This window comes from Fonsecaea multimorphosa (genome assembly GCF_000836435.1).
Source record: "Fonsecaea multimorphosa CBS 102226 unplaced genomic scaffold supercont1.19, whole genome shotgun sequence".
NCBI classification, from domain to species: domain Eukaryota; kingdom Fungi; phylum Ascomycota; class Eurotiomycetes; order Chaetothyriales; family Herpotrichiellaceae; genus Fonsecaea; species Fonsecaea multimorphosa.
In genome coordinates, this window is record NW_015971653.1 from 408,424 (window position 1) to 422,837 (window position 14,414).

General features: G+C 53.8%; 7 protein-coding genes across 7 annotated transcripts; 2 read left to right on the top strand and 5 right to left on the bottom strand.

Moving 5' to 3' along the window:
• Window positions 1-57: 57 nt before the first annotated feature.
• On the bottom strand, window positions 58-902 carry Z520_08525 (uncharacterized protein; the record flags this gene model as incomplete). The annotated part of the gene is made up of 4 exons (XM_016779021.1): window positions 58-237; window positions 357-546; window positions 646-710; window positions 792-902. The coding sequence occupies 4 exons, from the start codon at window positions 900-902 to the stop codon at window positions 58-60; spliced, it is 546 nt and encodes a 181-aa protein (XP_016629940.1).
• A 449-nt stretch (window positions 903-1,351) lies between these two features.
• On the bottom strand, window positions 1,352-3,066 carry Z520_08526 (uncharacterized protein; the record flags this gene model as incomplete). Its single annotated transcript, XM_016779022.1, has 7 exons — window positions 1,352-1,954; window positions 2,006-2,113; window positions 2,245-2,286; window positions 2,338-2,466; window positions 2,513-2,813; window positions 2,862-3,009; window positions 3,060-3,066. 7 exons carry the CDS (start codon window positions 3,064-3,066, stop codon window positions 1,352-1,354), a joined length of 1,338 nt encoding a protein of 445 aa, XP_016629941.1.
• A 688-nt stretch (window positions 3,067-3,754) lies between these two features.
• On the top strand, window positions 3,755-4,495 carry Z520_08527 (uncharacterized protein; the record flags this gene model as incomplete). Its single annotated transcript, XM_016779023.1, has 1 exon — window positions 3,755-4,495. The coding sequence occupies one exon, from the start codon at window positions 3,755-3,757 to the stop codon at window positions 4,493-4,495; it is 741 nt and encodes a 246-aa protein (XP_016629942.1).
• A 1,236-nt stretch (window positions 4,496-5,731) lies between these two features.
• Z520_08528 (uncharacterized protein) lies at window positions 5,732-6,885 on the top strand (the record flags this gene model as incomplete). The annotated part of the gene is made up of 2 exons (XM_016779024.1): window positions 5,732-6,219; window positions 6,279-6,885. 2 exons carry the CDS (start codon window positions 5,732-5,734, stop codon window positions 6,883-6,885), a joined length of 1,095 nt encoding a protein of 364 aa, XP_016629943.1.
• A 281-nt stretch (window positions 6,886-7,166) lies between these two features.
• Window positions 7,167-9,465, bottom strand: Z520_08529 (uncharacterized protein; the record flags this gene model as incomplete). Its single annotated transcript, XM_016779025.1, has 2 exons — window positions 7,167-9,010; window positions 9,231-9,465. The coding sequence occupies 2 exons, from the start codon at window positions 9,463-9,465 to the stop codon at window positions 7,167-7,169; spliced, it is 2,079 nt and encodes a 692-aa protein (XP_016629944.1).
• Window positions 9,466-10,101: 636 nt separating this feature from the next.
• On the bottom strand, window positions 10,102-10,782 carry Z520_08530 (uncharacterized protein; the record flags this gene model as incomplete). The annotated part of the gene is made up of 1 exon (XM_016779026.1): window positions 10,102-10,782. One exon carries the CDS (start codon window positions 10,780-10,782, stop codon window positions 10,102-10,104), a length of 681 nt encoding a protein of 226 aa, XP_016629945.1.
• Window positions 10,783-12,983: 2,201 nt separating this feature from the next.
• Z520_08531 (uncharacterized protein) lies at window positions 12,984-13,829 on the bottom strand (the record flags this gene model as incomplete). The annotated part of the gene is made up of 1 exon (XM_016779027.1): window positions 12,984-13,829. The coding sequence occupies one exon, from the start codon at window positions 13,827-13,829 to the stop codon at window positions 12,984-12,986; it is 846 nt and encodes a 281-aa protein (XP_016629946.1).
• Window positions 13,830-14,414: the final 585 nt, after the last annotated feature.

A 14,414-nucleotide genomic window follows, 5' to 3' on the forward strand; every position in this document is an offset into this window, starting at 1 on the left:
ACACTGTCATGTCGCGTTCAGGCGTGCTTTTCTCCCGTCATTAGAGGTCCCACTATATCAAGTATTCTTCTTCAGATCCTGCGTCCAAGCTCTCACGGCTTTGGGACCCTCGTGCGCTGCCTTGAATAATTGTCGCTCGCTCTCCTCCAGCCCTCTCAGAAACTCTGCCCCCTCGCCCAATGCACCGCGCGGGTTGTGCGCCTGATCGGCGATTTCTGCAGCTCGTTCTTTGAATGTCTAGACCCAGACCAAGCGTGTCGCATCAATATATGCCTTCGAACGAGAGATTCATGGATCGAGGGGCACGTAACACAATTGCAATACAAGGCGGGGGGAAAGACACCGATCATGCTTACTTCTAACAGAGTATCCAACACGGCGCGATCGTCGAACAATTCCATAATCCGAGCCCCGAGGGCGTAAAAGTGCGGTGCCTGCACGCGCAAATCGACTGTCTTGGGGTCTGCCTTGAGCGCGTTGATGACGCGCTGTTGAAGCGGTGCCGGGAAATCCAAAGTGACGAGCCTTGGAGACCCGGGCGTGTTTCTAGGTAGTTTTGAAGAGACAAAGTCAGACGGGATTTTTGCCTTCTCACCGCGTTTGGGGGTTACCTGTTATACAACGCGTAGATGAATAGGTACTTACCCAGTTGACACCGCCAACATGACACCTAGCCACATGGGAAGATCGATTTTGGTGCCCGCTTTGATCTATCCCTGTCGCGTCAGTGACAAGGAATCTCTGCCCCAGGACCTTTTCGCCCCAGAATACCGAGGGTTCAAGAAACTGACCGTCCCGCCGGCATTGCCATCCAAGTATCCCAGGCCAGGCACGTCCAATTCGAAGGTGCAGGGCAGTTTCTGCGAGTCCGTCAAGATGGCGTCGACGTCATAGTAAGACATGTTGCGCGTCCGTCCGGATAGTCAGACCCCGAGTGGCTCATGTGTCAAGCCTCAAGGTAGACGAGGCTTTTCGACTGCGTGAGGAGTGACTATGCAGCACGAAGCAAGACGTGTCAATGGGTGGGTATTGTGGGAAGTGTACAACTAAGTCGGGATCCGCCGAGTGACGGGCCCGCGCTTGCTCAATACTCCACCTTTTAACCCGCTGAGTGGACTGTACGCTGTCGACATAGCTCCGCTCTTCTGGAAACAAGGACGTCAATGTGATAGCGTCCTTAAGGTTTTGCGGCTCTTGTGTCCACTACGAGGAAAATGGAGCTTTTACCAACGAGATCTCTCCGGAGGAGAAAAGCGCTGTTGAGTGGGCACGTCTCGACTTACACAGGCAGGGAAAAGAATCTTGGAGAGGAAAGCAAGACAGTCAGCATACATACGGTTAGGGTTTAGGGCTATATATAGTCTCGAGAGTAGTGGCTTCGATAGGCTGTTGGTACCAGACCGATATCGTGGGGGTCACTGCCGTACCGATACTCGTTATCGCTCTCCCGCCGAGCCATATTTGGATCGTTTTGTGCCAGAAGCTCATGGCCCTCAAAGTAGGCGCCATTGCCAGCCTTTGAGACCCCCGAAAATGTTGGTGAGCCGAAGTTTGCGAGGCGACGAGTGGCTCCGAACTGAGAACCCATTGTGTGATCCGTGCGCAAAGCATAGCTAGGGTCGGCATGTCGACCCCTGCGACCAACAAACATCCACCTGGTTGCACGGCCTATGGCCTTGAAAATATCCCACCAGTTCAGCACGTCGACGAAGGCTTTGAGGCCCAAAAGCCCGCCTTGGTACGAACCAGACGCACTCGCCTCAGAGCCATCGAGCCTGCTCCATCTTTCGTTCATGGTATAGGGCTTATACGGGTACGCCCAGAGATGGAGGAGAGAGATTATGGCCATCTCGGCGCACAGCAGGGTCGCCGGCAGGGTGACGTTGAGATCTGGGGTCTGAAAGTAATACGTGGCTTTGAAGGCGCCAACCCTCACGAGTATGGATAGAAGCAACTGATTCCAGGTTAGCAGATGCGACAGGAACTTGGTAGGGGGGAACCATACGGTCTGATAAGTCGACAGATAGAGCACAATGTTGATACAGAAAAATTGGAATTTGGACTTCCATTCGCTGACATCATTAACGTTCTGGTCATGGTATTGAACAAGGCACTGTAAAGAGGTTAGAGCCTTTATCTGTTCTACCAAAAGTTGCAGACATAGCGCCCATGGAAAAGAGAGAATGTCTCCAAGTAGTCATCGCGCCTGAGCACCACTGGGATGGGGAAGGAAGTGCGACTCACGTAGGATGAAACGATAGCGGAGGCGCTATTGAAGACGAGAATCTGCGATAAATCAGCCAGACTGTAATCACCAGTCACCATGGAAGGAAATACATATATATGAGCAAAGGCAGGTTGGATTGGAGCCTCGCTGCAGTAGCGGTCGAATATTTGAGCAATAACTCCAGCGATCGACGTGGTCATCAGGACAAAACAGTATTGAAAAACGCCGAAGAAGATGATCTGTCAAGGGTGAGAGGCATTCCAGTAATCTCTGCGACTCTCTTACATTGAACCAGGTCAGTCCGCTCCGCGGGTTGCGTAAAAGTCCTTTCTCAGCGCCGCCCGTACACTTCTGTAGCCAAGAGATAGGCCACTTCCATTTCTTGGGTGTCACTGTTCTGAAGTACACCTTTTGTTGGTGGAGGTCTGGGGCAATATACGAGCTGACCAAGTTGAAGAAGGACGCCAGTCCAAACGCCGCGTAGGCGTTCCCAATGAGGAGGAAGTAGATACTCTTCTTGTAGTAAATAGCCGCAAGCAAATTGCTGACACCATAAACTGGGACCATGAGGAGTATTCTCGTTACACTGGCGGCTTGATCAGCTATGGGGTCGAGATACAGACGGAAGACTCACTGTTTCTGCTGCGAGGGCTGTAGGTAATGCACGGCGTGCATAAAAATCTGTGACAGAGATACCAATACTGCAAGTATGGTCGACCCCGCAGCAATCCAAACAAGGATCTCATGTACTGTCCAACCGTTACCAAGTGCATTTTCGCTCACTGACTCTGATTAGCGGAGATGAACACGACAGAGGTGCAACCGGCCTTACCTCTCATTCGGGATATTGTATCATTGCATCGCGGCAACACCATTGTTCCAAAGGTTGTCTGAGAAGGCTGGGGTAGCAACGCAGAGATGACTGGGAAGCTTAGGCACAAATGTGCCTGATGAGGCTGATTATATTATCTGGGGCCATGGCTCAAGCGACTCTCGGCTAAGTCCACAGTGTTGGTGGCAACTTGCAGCAACCCCACATAGGGACTGATAGAATTTCGAGAACAAGATGTCCAATTGGTTACCAAGATTTATCGGCCGGTTAGATCAAGCCAGGGACTAGTCGAGAGTCGAGAGTCGAAATGGAGGTGCGACTTGTACTGGATGGCTTGAGGCTATGGTTTTAGGAAGGGGCAATACGAGGTACTCGTAGGTCCAGAATCAAGCAACGTGGAAGGTCGAAGCTTAATCCCAGACAGGCACTAACGTATATAGGCTAGCATCACTATAGTGGAGATGGAAAAGCGGCGTGTATGAGCTTAGTCGCATCCTGTGTTTTCAAGGCTGATCTGGGCCAGCGTGTCTTTAAAACAGCATGTATCAGCTCATCCACGTGATGTAATGACAAGAGCCAATCAAGCGCGTTTCTCGCTCCTACGAGTCACGGTGCTCTCGACGCGTTCCGCTGAAAGCAAGTTCAGACAGTCCGTCTTGTTCGGGTTTTTCCTCTCCTCAAGTTCAAGACTAGATATGACCAGCTCCCAGCCAAACACTGCAACTTCTGCATCGCAATCAGCATCCGCGTTATCGTCCCGCCCTCCAGTGACCCTTGGCCAGACCACCCATCTCGACCCAGGCGCCTACGTCCGGGGCACGCATGCCATCACAGTCGGTGAATATGACCTAGTACATCCCAGGGCTCAACTGGTCGCTGTCCATGGACCTTTATCGATCGGCGATAGATGTATCATCTCTGAGAAATGCATTATTGGTGGCCCCGTTCGAAGCACAAGTGGTATGTCCTCTGATCCGGCTTCGAAAACGCCCAGTGCTCCAGGGAGCGGAAGTAATCAGCCTAGTCCGTTGATTAATCAGGGTGGTGCTGATGATGCCGATGATGAGGAGCGTGACCCCATGAAAACTGTGATCCATGATTTTGTCTATGTCCATCCAAGTTCGCACGTCCAGGCTGGCGCAACGATCAGGGAAGGTGTCTTGATTGAATCCAACGTGACTGTCCTTGCGAACGTCACTGTCGGTGCACATGCGAAGATCTGTGCGGGCGTGACCGTGGATCGAAATGTGGAGGATTGGACTGTTGTGTATGGAAATGGCAACATGAAACGACCGAGGAAGAGAAGGTCTGCTGAAGAAGATCAGACTGAGCTGGTGGAGATGCTGAGGCTCAAGGCCATGGACAAAGAACGCGAAGGGACAGTGACTCTTTTGAGGGCGGCGGCTCGGACGGCGAATTTGGCCAAGAAGAAATGAGCGACTTGAGCATAGGGGTTCCGAGCCACGGTCGACAAGCCCGACATCTCTCTCATCCGTGACATGTTGGCTGTGCTGCAGACCGACGATTGGCTAATTATGATGGTATTGAGCTCTTGACCACCAACCCGCAATGACTATCAGCGAAGACGAAAGACAGCAAAAGAAGGGCAGGACATCTTATGTTGTCAGGTTTTGAAGACAGTGTCTGGTTCCGAGAAAGACCATGTTCTCCTACGAAGGCACGGGAAAAGTCTCCAGCTTGTCGTGGGGATCCGGCGCTGGCCTCGACATCGTAATTATGGCTATTTTCTGTACTATCTTCTAAAGCAGTACAAGAAACCGACGGTGTGGAGCCGCCATCAGCTCAAGCCTTGACGTTGGGAGTGAGCTTCAGTGTCTTCCACTTCGAGAAGCAATGTTTCGCCCTCACGAGGACGACAAAGTGGTGCAGCCTTTAAGGCTCGACAAGCGATTATGTCATGGTCGCCTGCATAAGATGGACTTTGTGGATGCTTCACTCCCAGCCACCTCGATTCTCCAACTCTGGGCGCAGAATACCAATCCGGGCGTCAAATCGAAGCGCAGCAATTTGCTTGCCAAGGGGGGCACATTCTATGTTTGGGGGGACCATTGGGAGTACCGAGTACGCTTGCTCTGGATTCATCTGGGTCAATTCCTTTCTCAGTCTTGTCGAGAGACGCCGGCAATACGCCGAAGAGCATCATCCCACCATACATACATGAGAAGCGACACCTTTCTCCTTTCAGGTCTCTCTAGCCCAATATGAGGCGCGACAGCATCAAACAGCCCCCAACAACGGCCATGTAGCGCTTTCCTTGCATGGAAGTTTGGGGGCCGCTTTTCGAGCCTCATGAGCCCCGCGTTTGTCCTCCAGCTTGGATTTCTTCCTAAGCATGCATTATCACATCAGTCATTGCTGGTTCAGGCCGCCAGAGCGGAGGTCCGCCTATACAGCCATTCAATACCCCTGTGGCCAGCCCTCAATCTGAATCTTCACCAATGATTTGATGTGTTGCAAGCAACCTTGGCGTACTCCGCCTATAGACCCATCACCCTTTTTGCTCAGCGCCTCCGACAAAAATAAGTGCAAAAGAGAGCGGAACGGCACGACGGTATGTTGCTTGCCCCAAAACATATATGCGGGCCTCAGCCAGACGTCTGTTCGATGGAAGGTAGAGAATCGCTACCAACAGTCAAACCTTAGTGCTCAGAATGGCGTCGCGTTTCTGGCTCTATCTCTTGGTGTTGGTCTGCTTGACTTCTACATCCGCGGCTGCCGTACATTTCAAGAGTTGGTATGGACAGTTCCGGCAGGTTTTTGAGCATATCATGGAGAATGACTGCCAGAAGGAGTATCAAACTTACTTACAGAAGGTCGCCCCTAAAGACTATTTGAGCGAATACGTCACGCCTGTTATCGACTGTATCTTGGAGAATTTAAATGAAACGCGCAAGTCCAACATGGCGGCTGCCGCAGTCTTGCTGGGTCTATTACCGACAACTCTGGGCCTCGTTGGCTCTACCACGGTAGAAGTCGGCCTGGTGGCTCTACGGCGGCCCTTCCTCGCCTTCCTGCTCGCAGCTGGAGCACCAGCCGTTTCGCCAATCCGCACATTTGATTACATTGATACCACAGAGCTTTTGGAAAGAAAACCCAAGACCATCAGAATAAAGCAGATGGGCCGACCAATGGCTTCGGCGTCTCTCTTTTCCAATATGTCATGGCAGCATTAGCGGTCGTCAACTTGGCTTTTGTAAGCTACGAGGTCTGCGTTCGTACAATTTGTTCCTTCGCCCCCGAGACGGCATATCTCCCAGCCCTGTGGGCGTTTCTGACGGTTGCCGTGCACTTCTTCGGCACTTGGTCAGTCTATTGTCGAACCAGGATCACCACCAAGGCTGATGGGAAGACACCAGCGGGACTCTGGCAGGTACTGTGCGCAGAATTCACGCCTTCGGCTTCACGACAAGGGGCCAACCTGGAGATCAAGGAAGAGACCTATCTCTACATTTTCCTCTCCTGGTTCACAGCCACGGGCACCGTCCTGCACATTGTCTACGGGACGCTGGTCTTTTCAAGCCTCATATTCATATCCACCAGCGATGCCACGACTGTGGTCGCGCGGTATCTGTCGTCAACGCTCGTCTGCCGGGCGATAGTGATGTTCGAGCTGAGTGGACTGAGAGAGGTGCTGAGTGAGCGGAGAAAAGGCTCTCACAGTGGACCGGAGCTCATCCCGATGGAACCAACTCCCGGCACCATGTCATTTGGTGACCGACTTGGCGCTCCTTGGAAATGGGGGCCTTTGAGCCGTACAGACGAGTGGCAGTTGCTACGCGGGTCAGACAGGCTTGCGGAAGCGTGAGTGTTGAGATACTCACTATGGGCTCATGAAGATGGCGTGGTGAAGGAAGACAGTGCATCTATCTGATGACAGTATGAAGTTCAAGGCGTGAACTGCGAAGCGCGGGCGTTGAAGCTGAAGTGTGAGCATGGGGAAAGTAGTATGGAATTGCCTTAGAAGAGCCAACTGGACTTAGTCGCCGTTGAATGTCCAGGACGTTCCTCCACCGCGCGTTCATACGCTCTTATTAAGCCTGTCCAATCTGCCCGTGTGTGTGATCAAAATCTGGGGCAACTTTTCCTTCATACAATCGTAAACTCACAGCGCCGATTTTCAGGGCGTAAATCACCGGCCTCAAGCGGCCACGACGGCACACACGACGAAACCAGGAACTCGTCGCCAAAGGAATCGGCGGTGAAGGTGCCGTAGCGTCGGAACTGGAACTGTCCCTCGCGGCCCGACGGTGCCGGCGACTGCGACGGCGACGGGACGAGCAGCAGGCCTCTGTACCGGGGGACGCGGTTGCGCTCGCCGCGCAGGATGGGCAGGCAGTAGAGGACGCCGGGGAGCTGGGTTGCAGGACTGAGCCCGTCGTCCAGCCGACAGATGGCCGAGGGGATAATGGTGCTCCGGTCGCCATCGCCTTTGAGTTTGAGAGCGAGGCCCGGGGTCGGCGAGCCGGGCTGGTGGACGCGGGACAGCGAGGCGCGCGCCAGCACGCCCGTGAGCCGCAGGTGACCAGCTCGGACTTGGCCCATGTGGTCGCTCTGATCGACTGGCACGACCGTCGCGCCGTTCACGTCGACCAGCACGCTCGCCGAGGCCCACGGCTCGGTCTCGCACGGCACCGTCGCCGCGCGGGACGCCCACGACCAGCTCGGCGCGACGTATGGGTTGTCGTGATCACCTTCGCCTCCAACCTCGCTCACGCGGATGCTGGCGTCGGGCTTGTGAGGAGAAGAACGAGGATAAGAACGAGGGGAAGGAGGAGAGGGAGGAGAAGAAGGAACCTCCCTGACATCCCAGAGCAGTTCGAAGGGCAGGTCCTGCTTCCACAGGCCGGCGAGGTACATGTCGTGCGGGATCAGGCGGCGCTGCAGTTTGCGCGCGATCCCGGACAGCGCGACCAGCCGGTCGGTGCGCCGGCTGAGTTTGCCCGCCGAGTAGGTCTCCATGACCTGGTCCCAGATGCCGTACGGGCCGCGAAGGTTGCCACTGCCACTTCTGTTGGGCCACAAGCGCCCTCGCGACGGCGACGGCGACGGCGACGGCGACCTCACGCTCGCAGGCAGACCCGAGAACGGCAGCAGTTGCTTGAACTGTTCCCCCATGCCGTCTGCGAATCCCGCGGGGAAGGCCTCGGACGCCTCGAGCCCCGAGCACTCCCAGTACAGCTGGTCAGCGCCGAAATGTAGCACGCGGGGCGAGAGCAAGCGCTCCTGCAACACCCACGACCGGCCATTCAAGGGGCCTTGGGAGACGTTCTTGGCCCAGTCCTCGTGGTCCACGCAGTAGTAGATGGACCTTTTCTCACCACCATCTCCGCCTTTGGGCACCACGGGAATGGCGCAGGGGCTGACCACGCGAGCATCGCGGTGGGAAAAGAATCCACGGCTCCCGTCCGCGGCCGCCGTGGCGGCGAGCGTGCAGAATGCATTCTGGTAGATGTCGCCCATGTTGGCCGATTCGTGCCTCCAATCCTCGGCCGAGTCCTGGATGATGCAGAGCGAGTCGATCCACAGATAGCGCACCGCGAACTCGTCCCAGAACCTCTTGGTCACGGTCACGGCGTCCTGGAACGTTTTGCACAGCGTGCCGACTTCCACCCCTCCGAACAAACGGGCCGCGGATTGGGCGGTGAGAATGACCCGTGGGCCTTGACTCCCCCAGCAGTGGCTGAGCGCGAGGTACTCGATCGCATGCGCGTCCCCGATGCTCTCGACCGTCCGAAGCCGGACTGTGTTTCCCTCGTCAACTTCAATGAGCCTCTTGGGGAGCTGTCGCTGGCGGTTTTGTAGTGAGCTGGGCGAGCATTGACGGTGATTGGAGAGGCATGTCCACATCCATGTTTTGAACGTGTTCCAGCTCTCCTCCGACTGCGTGGTGGTGGACGTGATCCGTGCTTGCTGCACGAGCGGCTCCGCCTCTAAAATTGCCGATTAGATTCACTTCCGGTGTTTGTGAAGAGAGAACAAGAGACAGAAGCAAAGTTTCCAGATTCAACAAATAAACAGCAGCCCATAATGACCAGCCAGAAATTGGCCGTAAGCAGTCAAAACAACCTGCTTGAATCATGAAGGCTCTCGAAGAGGGGCTCAGGTGTCCTCCGTTGACGACCGATTGACGGGGAAATATTCTCTACGTACCTTCCCTCCATAGTAGCCTGAAATGCCGCTTGATGGGCTTCGCGTGCTCATGGGGGTTCGTCAGGCCTAGTTGGTACTTGTACTCGACCAGAAGCTTCCTGGAACACCGGTGCGGGGAGAAGATGGCTTTATTAATGGTGAAGAAGCAAGGCAGCCAGTGCGCCGGACGGTCATCTCGCAGGATCTCGGTCCAGAAAGCGTGGACCCGGGGCGGGGCAGCAGCCCAGAGCAGCATACACAGGTGGCAGCCATCCGACGCCGACTTCTTCAACCGTGGGAGGCTGTGATGGTTGGCCTTGTAGAAGGGCGACTCAGGGGCTGGTGAGGCTGAGCGGGAACCGGAATCTCGTCTCGGCTGACAGGGCGGCGCGAGATGGTGGGTGCTCCCCGGAAGACGATGATCAGCATTGTGGTTGTCGTCCTGCTCCCGGAAAGCGTTGGAACAAGCACTACATAGCATCGTTTGATCTCTTTTGGAGGACCCAGCCTTCCTCCGTCATATAGGATTTGGGGGTCGTGGTCAAACGGCAAAGGTTTGTAGCGAGCTGAAAACATATCGTTGGCTCTTGATGCCCCTAGACCCAAACCACTCTAGACGCTTTCTTGGTCAAGGAATGCAGGTCCAGACTTGGGGTCTAGACCTGAGGGTTTCGCAGTTGAATTGTGATCATATGGAACTGCAAGTCAGCACAGCTTACAGGCAATGGTACGCTGTTGTTGTGTGCTCAATGGTATGTGACACTATGAAAATGAGTGGTTCAGCTATAGTATCTGCTTTCCAGAGAAAACATCTGTTCGAGATATGACAAGAAAACAGGACAAAGGCAAACGAAGCAATCCCCATCACCCGCCATTCTGCAAGGAAAAGACTTCATCCTCTTTTCATAGATGAGCCCGCGTCTGCGTTCCGAGCCTGCTCTTTATGTAGGTGTTTTGGCCTATTCGCTGGGTTTCCGTCAGGTGGTTGCTTGGGTATTCTGGCCTTTGGCAGCACCCCCCTAAACGCATTGTTCGCTGCTCCTTCCATACGTCCGCTGAGCTCTTCCAATCTGAGTCGTTTATTCACAATCAGACGTTCATATTCTTCCCGATCTTGCCGTCGTCTCTTTAGGTCCTTCTCCCGCCCAAGATTTAGTGTCGTTTCAAGATTCTTCAAGTCTTCTTCCTCTCTTTGCTGGAGAATCACACGGTCTTCTCGCTCTCTTTTACATCGCCTCGCTTGGTCTTCTCGTTCCCTCGTCTGTCGCCTTAGCTGATCTTCTTGTTCTCTTTCCAGGCGACTCGCAAGATCCTCGTTCTCTCTTGCTTTAGCCCTTGATCGGTCCTCTCTGGATCTTCGCTCGAGTCTTTTCGCTTCGTTGTTTCTTATCCTCATGTTTTCTTCTTCGTCCTCTCTCTCTCTCTGATTCCTTTTCTCCTGTTGGCACTGTGCATAGGCTTTGAAGAGCTGTTCGCATATCTTCGTGGCCGCCTCCTGCCCTGGCGTCTTTGAACCGCGGCGTATAACATTAATTCCCATGCCAACCAGCTTATCCCTGCACTCATCAGGCATATCCAGCTCCACAGATTCTAAGTGACCTTCCAATTGTCCCAGGCCTGACTGCAGACCCCGTTTTCCTGCCGAGATAACAGCCGCGGGCTGATGGACTGTGGAGTCGATGGTTGAGTTTGAACTTCCTCGCAAGCTGTGGCAAACGTCGTGTCAGCTGTCGCCATAGACGTAGACGAAACCATGGTCAGGAGCACCACGGACTGACTTTTGTCCTTCTTGTCGTGAAGCTTGCGAGCCACTCCCAGAGTCGGACTGTCTGACTGCCGTGGCTTTTGTGCCCGGGGAGATATGATGAATTACCTAATTCTATTAGCGTCCCAAAGCACTTGTCCCTATAGAGAGTCTCTCCTAACAGGTTGTTTAGAACGGCCAGCTTGGTGGTCGATGAGCGGACCCGGAGCCTCATCAAGGCTTCTTGGACGCTGCTTAGGGGGCACTTCACTACAGGACGGTGTTGACATGCTGGTCCTGTCCGACTTGAGGGTCGAGGATAGTCTTAGTAGCCAGACCTTCAGGCAAAGGTCGGTATGAATTTCTGTTGAGGAAAATGAGTAGGTGCTACCTAGACACAAGTAAGGAAGAGGTCGAAGACTTGAGAAAAGAAGCACAGGATCTCGTCAGAAGGTGGGATCCAGCTTCGTATTTATAAGTCTAAATGGGCAGATGGTGTATCGCTGAGAAAGGAATACCAGAGAGAGAATCTGTAGACGGTCGCGAGGTTAGGGTCAGTACCTAGGTATCCGTGAAGCTGCGGGGGTGTGATTTGAACCTTCTCTTAGCTGCAGAGATCAATTGTTTGCATCGATCGAGGACGAGTACCCAGCATCCATGCAAGAAGCGCGACATGGACTGTGGCAGTCAATGCAATAGGTGGACAATGAAGCAGGTAGACGACGCCAATGTTCCCTCGGGTGGATAAGGCAACGGACATAGAGCGAATCTGAGGGCTGGTTTCGGTGACAGACAGTGTGCTGAAGGGTACATCCGATGCTGAGTGGCTGGGTCTTCATTTTCGGAGATGCATGCCCTTTCTCAAATACGAGGGAGCAAAGAGGGTTGGCCACTTGCTTCATTCCAAGATGGCGGTTGCTCATTTGTCTAAGTTATCGGATATCGTCACTCTACAACCAGCGGGGTCAAGAGGCATCGATCGACCGACGAACAAGATGGGCAACAAAGATAGTGGGATTCGTAGATGGAGGAAACGGGGGATGTTGCAACCTGCTTCGTCTGGTGTGTTAGGGTGTGCAGGGTCGACAGAACATTGGACAGTTTCAGTCGAAGTCTGCTCTCTCTGCTGGGTTCACCGAGTCCTTTCGCATCTGATTGAGTTACATAGACTCTAGAACTTGGGCTCTGTCCCGCTTCCCCGGAAAGCAAAGCGTCAAAGCGACATACCTACCGTAAACCGAAGGACCCTTCACATTTCCAGCCTGGGCGGCAGTCTTGGGCTCCTCAATGGGGGACCATGTCCAATCACCTGTGCAGGTTGACATGTTTAGTGTGCTGGCAAGAAGCGGAGAAAGAGCAAACATCCCTTAGCTGCACATGAGAAATGGGATTTTACCCACATCCTCCAACAACTGAGCAGACGAGGTCCGTGCGCCTGCATGATGTCTCAAGTCAAGCCGCTAAATAGGACTTACCGCCTAGCAGAGATCGCAGGTTATTTCTCGATCTGAGAGTCCGGTGGTGAAAATGAGCAGGATACGCCAGCCACTTTTGGCCTGTTGGTCTCTGCGGGTGGTCAATCAGCTGAAGGAGTCGCCATTGTCTTCCTTGAGAATTGGGTTCCTTCCAGCGAGTACAAGATGAATACAAAGGGACTAATCAATCTGTGTCATGCCCCACATTCCCACGGAAAGAACAATAATGTACATAGCAATCGTGCAAGTTTCCCTTATGTTGGAAGAAGCAATACGGCTGAAAGGCTCCTCGGTGGGCCTTGGATGCGAGAGGCTAGCGAAATGCATGAATACCGACCCAGGGGGTTGCCAGCCGTCATGGCTGGAATGCTAGGATAGGTTGAACCAAATCTCTCAACACGCTCGGTCCTCCAGCTCACGCTTGCGAGCGTGGACTCAACCCGCACTTGTGCTCCACTCCCGGGGTCTTTGGCGATAAGCTATAGCCGCTTTCAAAAGCTCCACGGCTCTGGCCTGTTTCTAGTCGTCTCATGTCCCTGTCCAGGCTGTCATTTGCTATGGCGCGGCCATGGTCATCGAGATACCTTTGGACAGTTTCTGCCTCCATGTTGACTTTAGTTTGCCCTTGGTTCGAGCTTCTTCGATAATCTCAGCAGCCGTCCTCCCATCGGCGATCGTTTGGCCTTGATATGGTGAAATTGGTTGTGATGACGCTGTTGCGATGGGATGTTCGAAGGATTGGGGAGAGGTGCTTGTTGTTTGCTGCTGTCCGCTTTCATGCAGGTCGCTTGCATCGAAATATTCTGCTAGACTGTCCCCCTCCCGGGTCATCGTCCCCTTATTGGCTAGAGTCTGGTCGGGATGGTCGTAGTCGGCTTGATAGTCTGGCACAGCTCCTTCAGCACGTACCTCCGAGTAGACAGGCAGCGCCTCTCTGCCTCGAGTCCATTTGTCCGCCTTCGTAACTGGATCGCCAAGTCGCCATTTTTGTACATCTTCTGGTTTGAGAAGACAGTCTTCGGCTGGGGCATGCGTCCCTCTATAGTTGCCATCCTTGTCCTTTGCATAATGCTTCCGCCAGGTGTCGTAAGGGATTTGACGCATCACAAAAGGCGGCAGGTCATCTTGTGAGTCACGTCTTTTCCGTTGCGTGGTGAGACCAACTTTGCGAAACAAGCTTTTTCGCCTGCTGGGCTCCTCGTCATGCACCGAGTTATTGTGCTCCCAGTTGAGGGCTTCATCGTAGCTGATTGCTTCTGATGCACCAATGCCGGTGGGTGGAGCCATTCCTGCTGGGAGATGTGGTGGCAGCACGGCACATGACACCATCTTGACACTTGGTGGCGCCGAGTCGGACTGGGATCCGGCTCTCAGGCGTCCAACAGATTCGCGGCGAGACATTGCACGGGAGAGCTCCTCTTAGCTGAACACGAGATATCGCTTTAATCGATGTGTGAACCCACCGACACACCAACGTGGTGATGGCGTTTTTATATCGAGAAAGAGTTCATTCCTAACGAGGCAGTGCTAATTCAAGTCCAATAATAGAAGAAAAGAGGGCTTCGTTGAAACTCATAATGGCTGACACAACTGTTTGCAGATTGACGAGATCACAGGACAATAGGTTACAGCTGGGGGTGGCGGAGTCGAGTCTCGATGGGCGGGAGCCTCTGACCCCGCAAGCCCTCGCTTAACGCTGTGCGAATGAGCGGCCAGATCGACGGGGGCTCGTCCGATTGCACCCTGTCGTGCCTATGCGTGCTCTGAAGTGGCCCCAGACCTGGCTGGTCAGAGCTGCAGCTCAGCCCGTCTCGCAGATTCCTTGGATTGCGGCGGTGAAGGTTGCAGACATACATGCTGACCGTGTTATCATTTGAGGATGCAGAGGCGCAAGAGTCGAGTCGAGATCAGCCCAGCGAGTGTTTTCGACATAATGGTGCATATGTAGCGAGCAACCATGATTGGAGAGCTTTTTGAGCACCATGG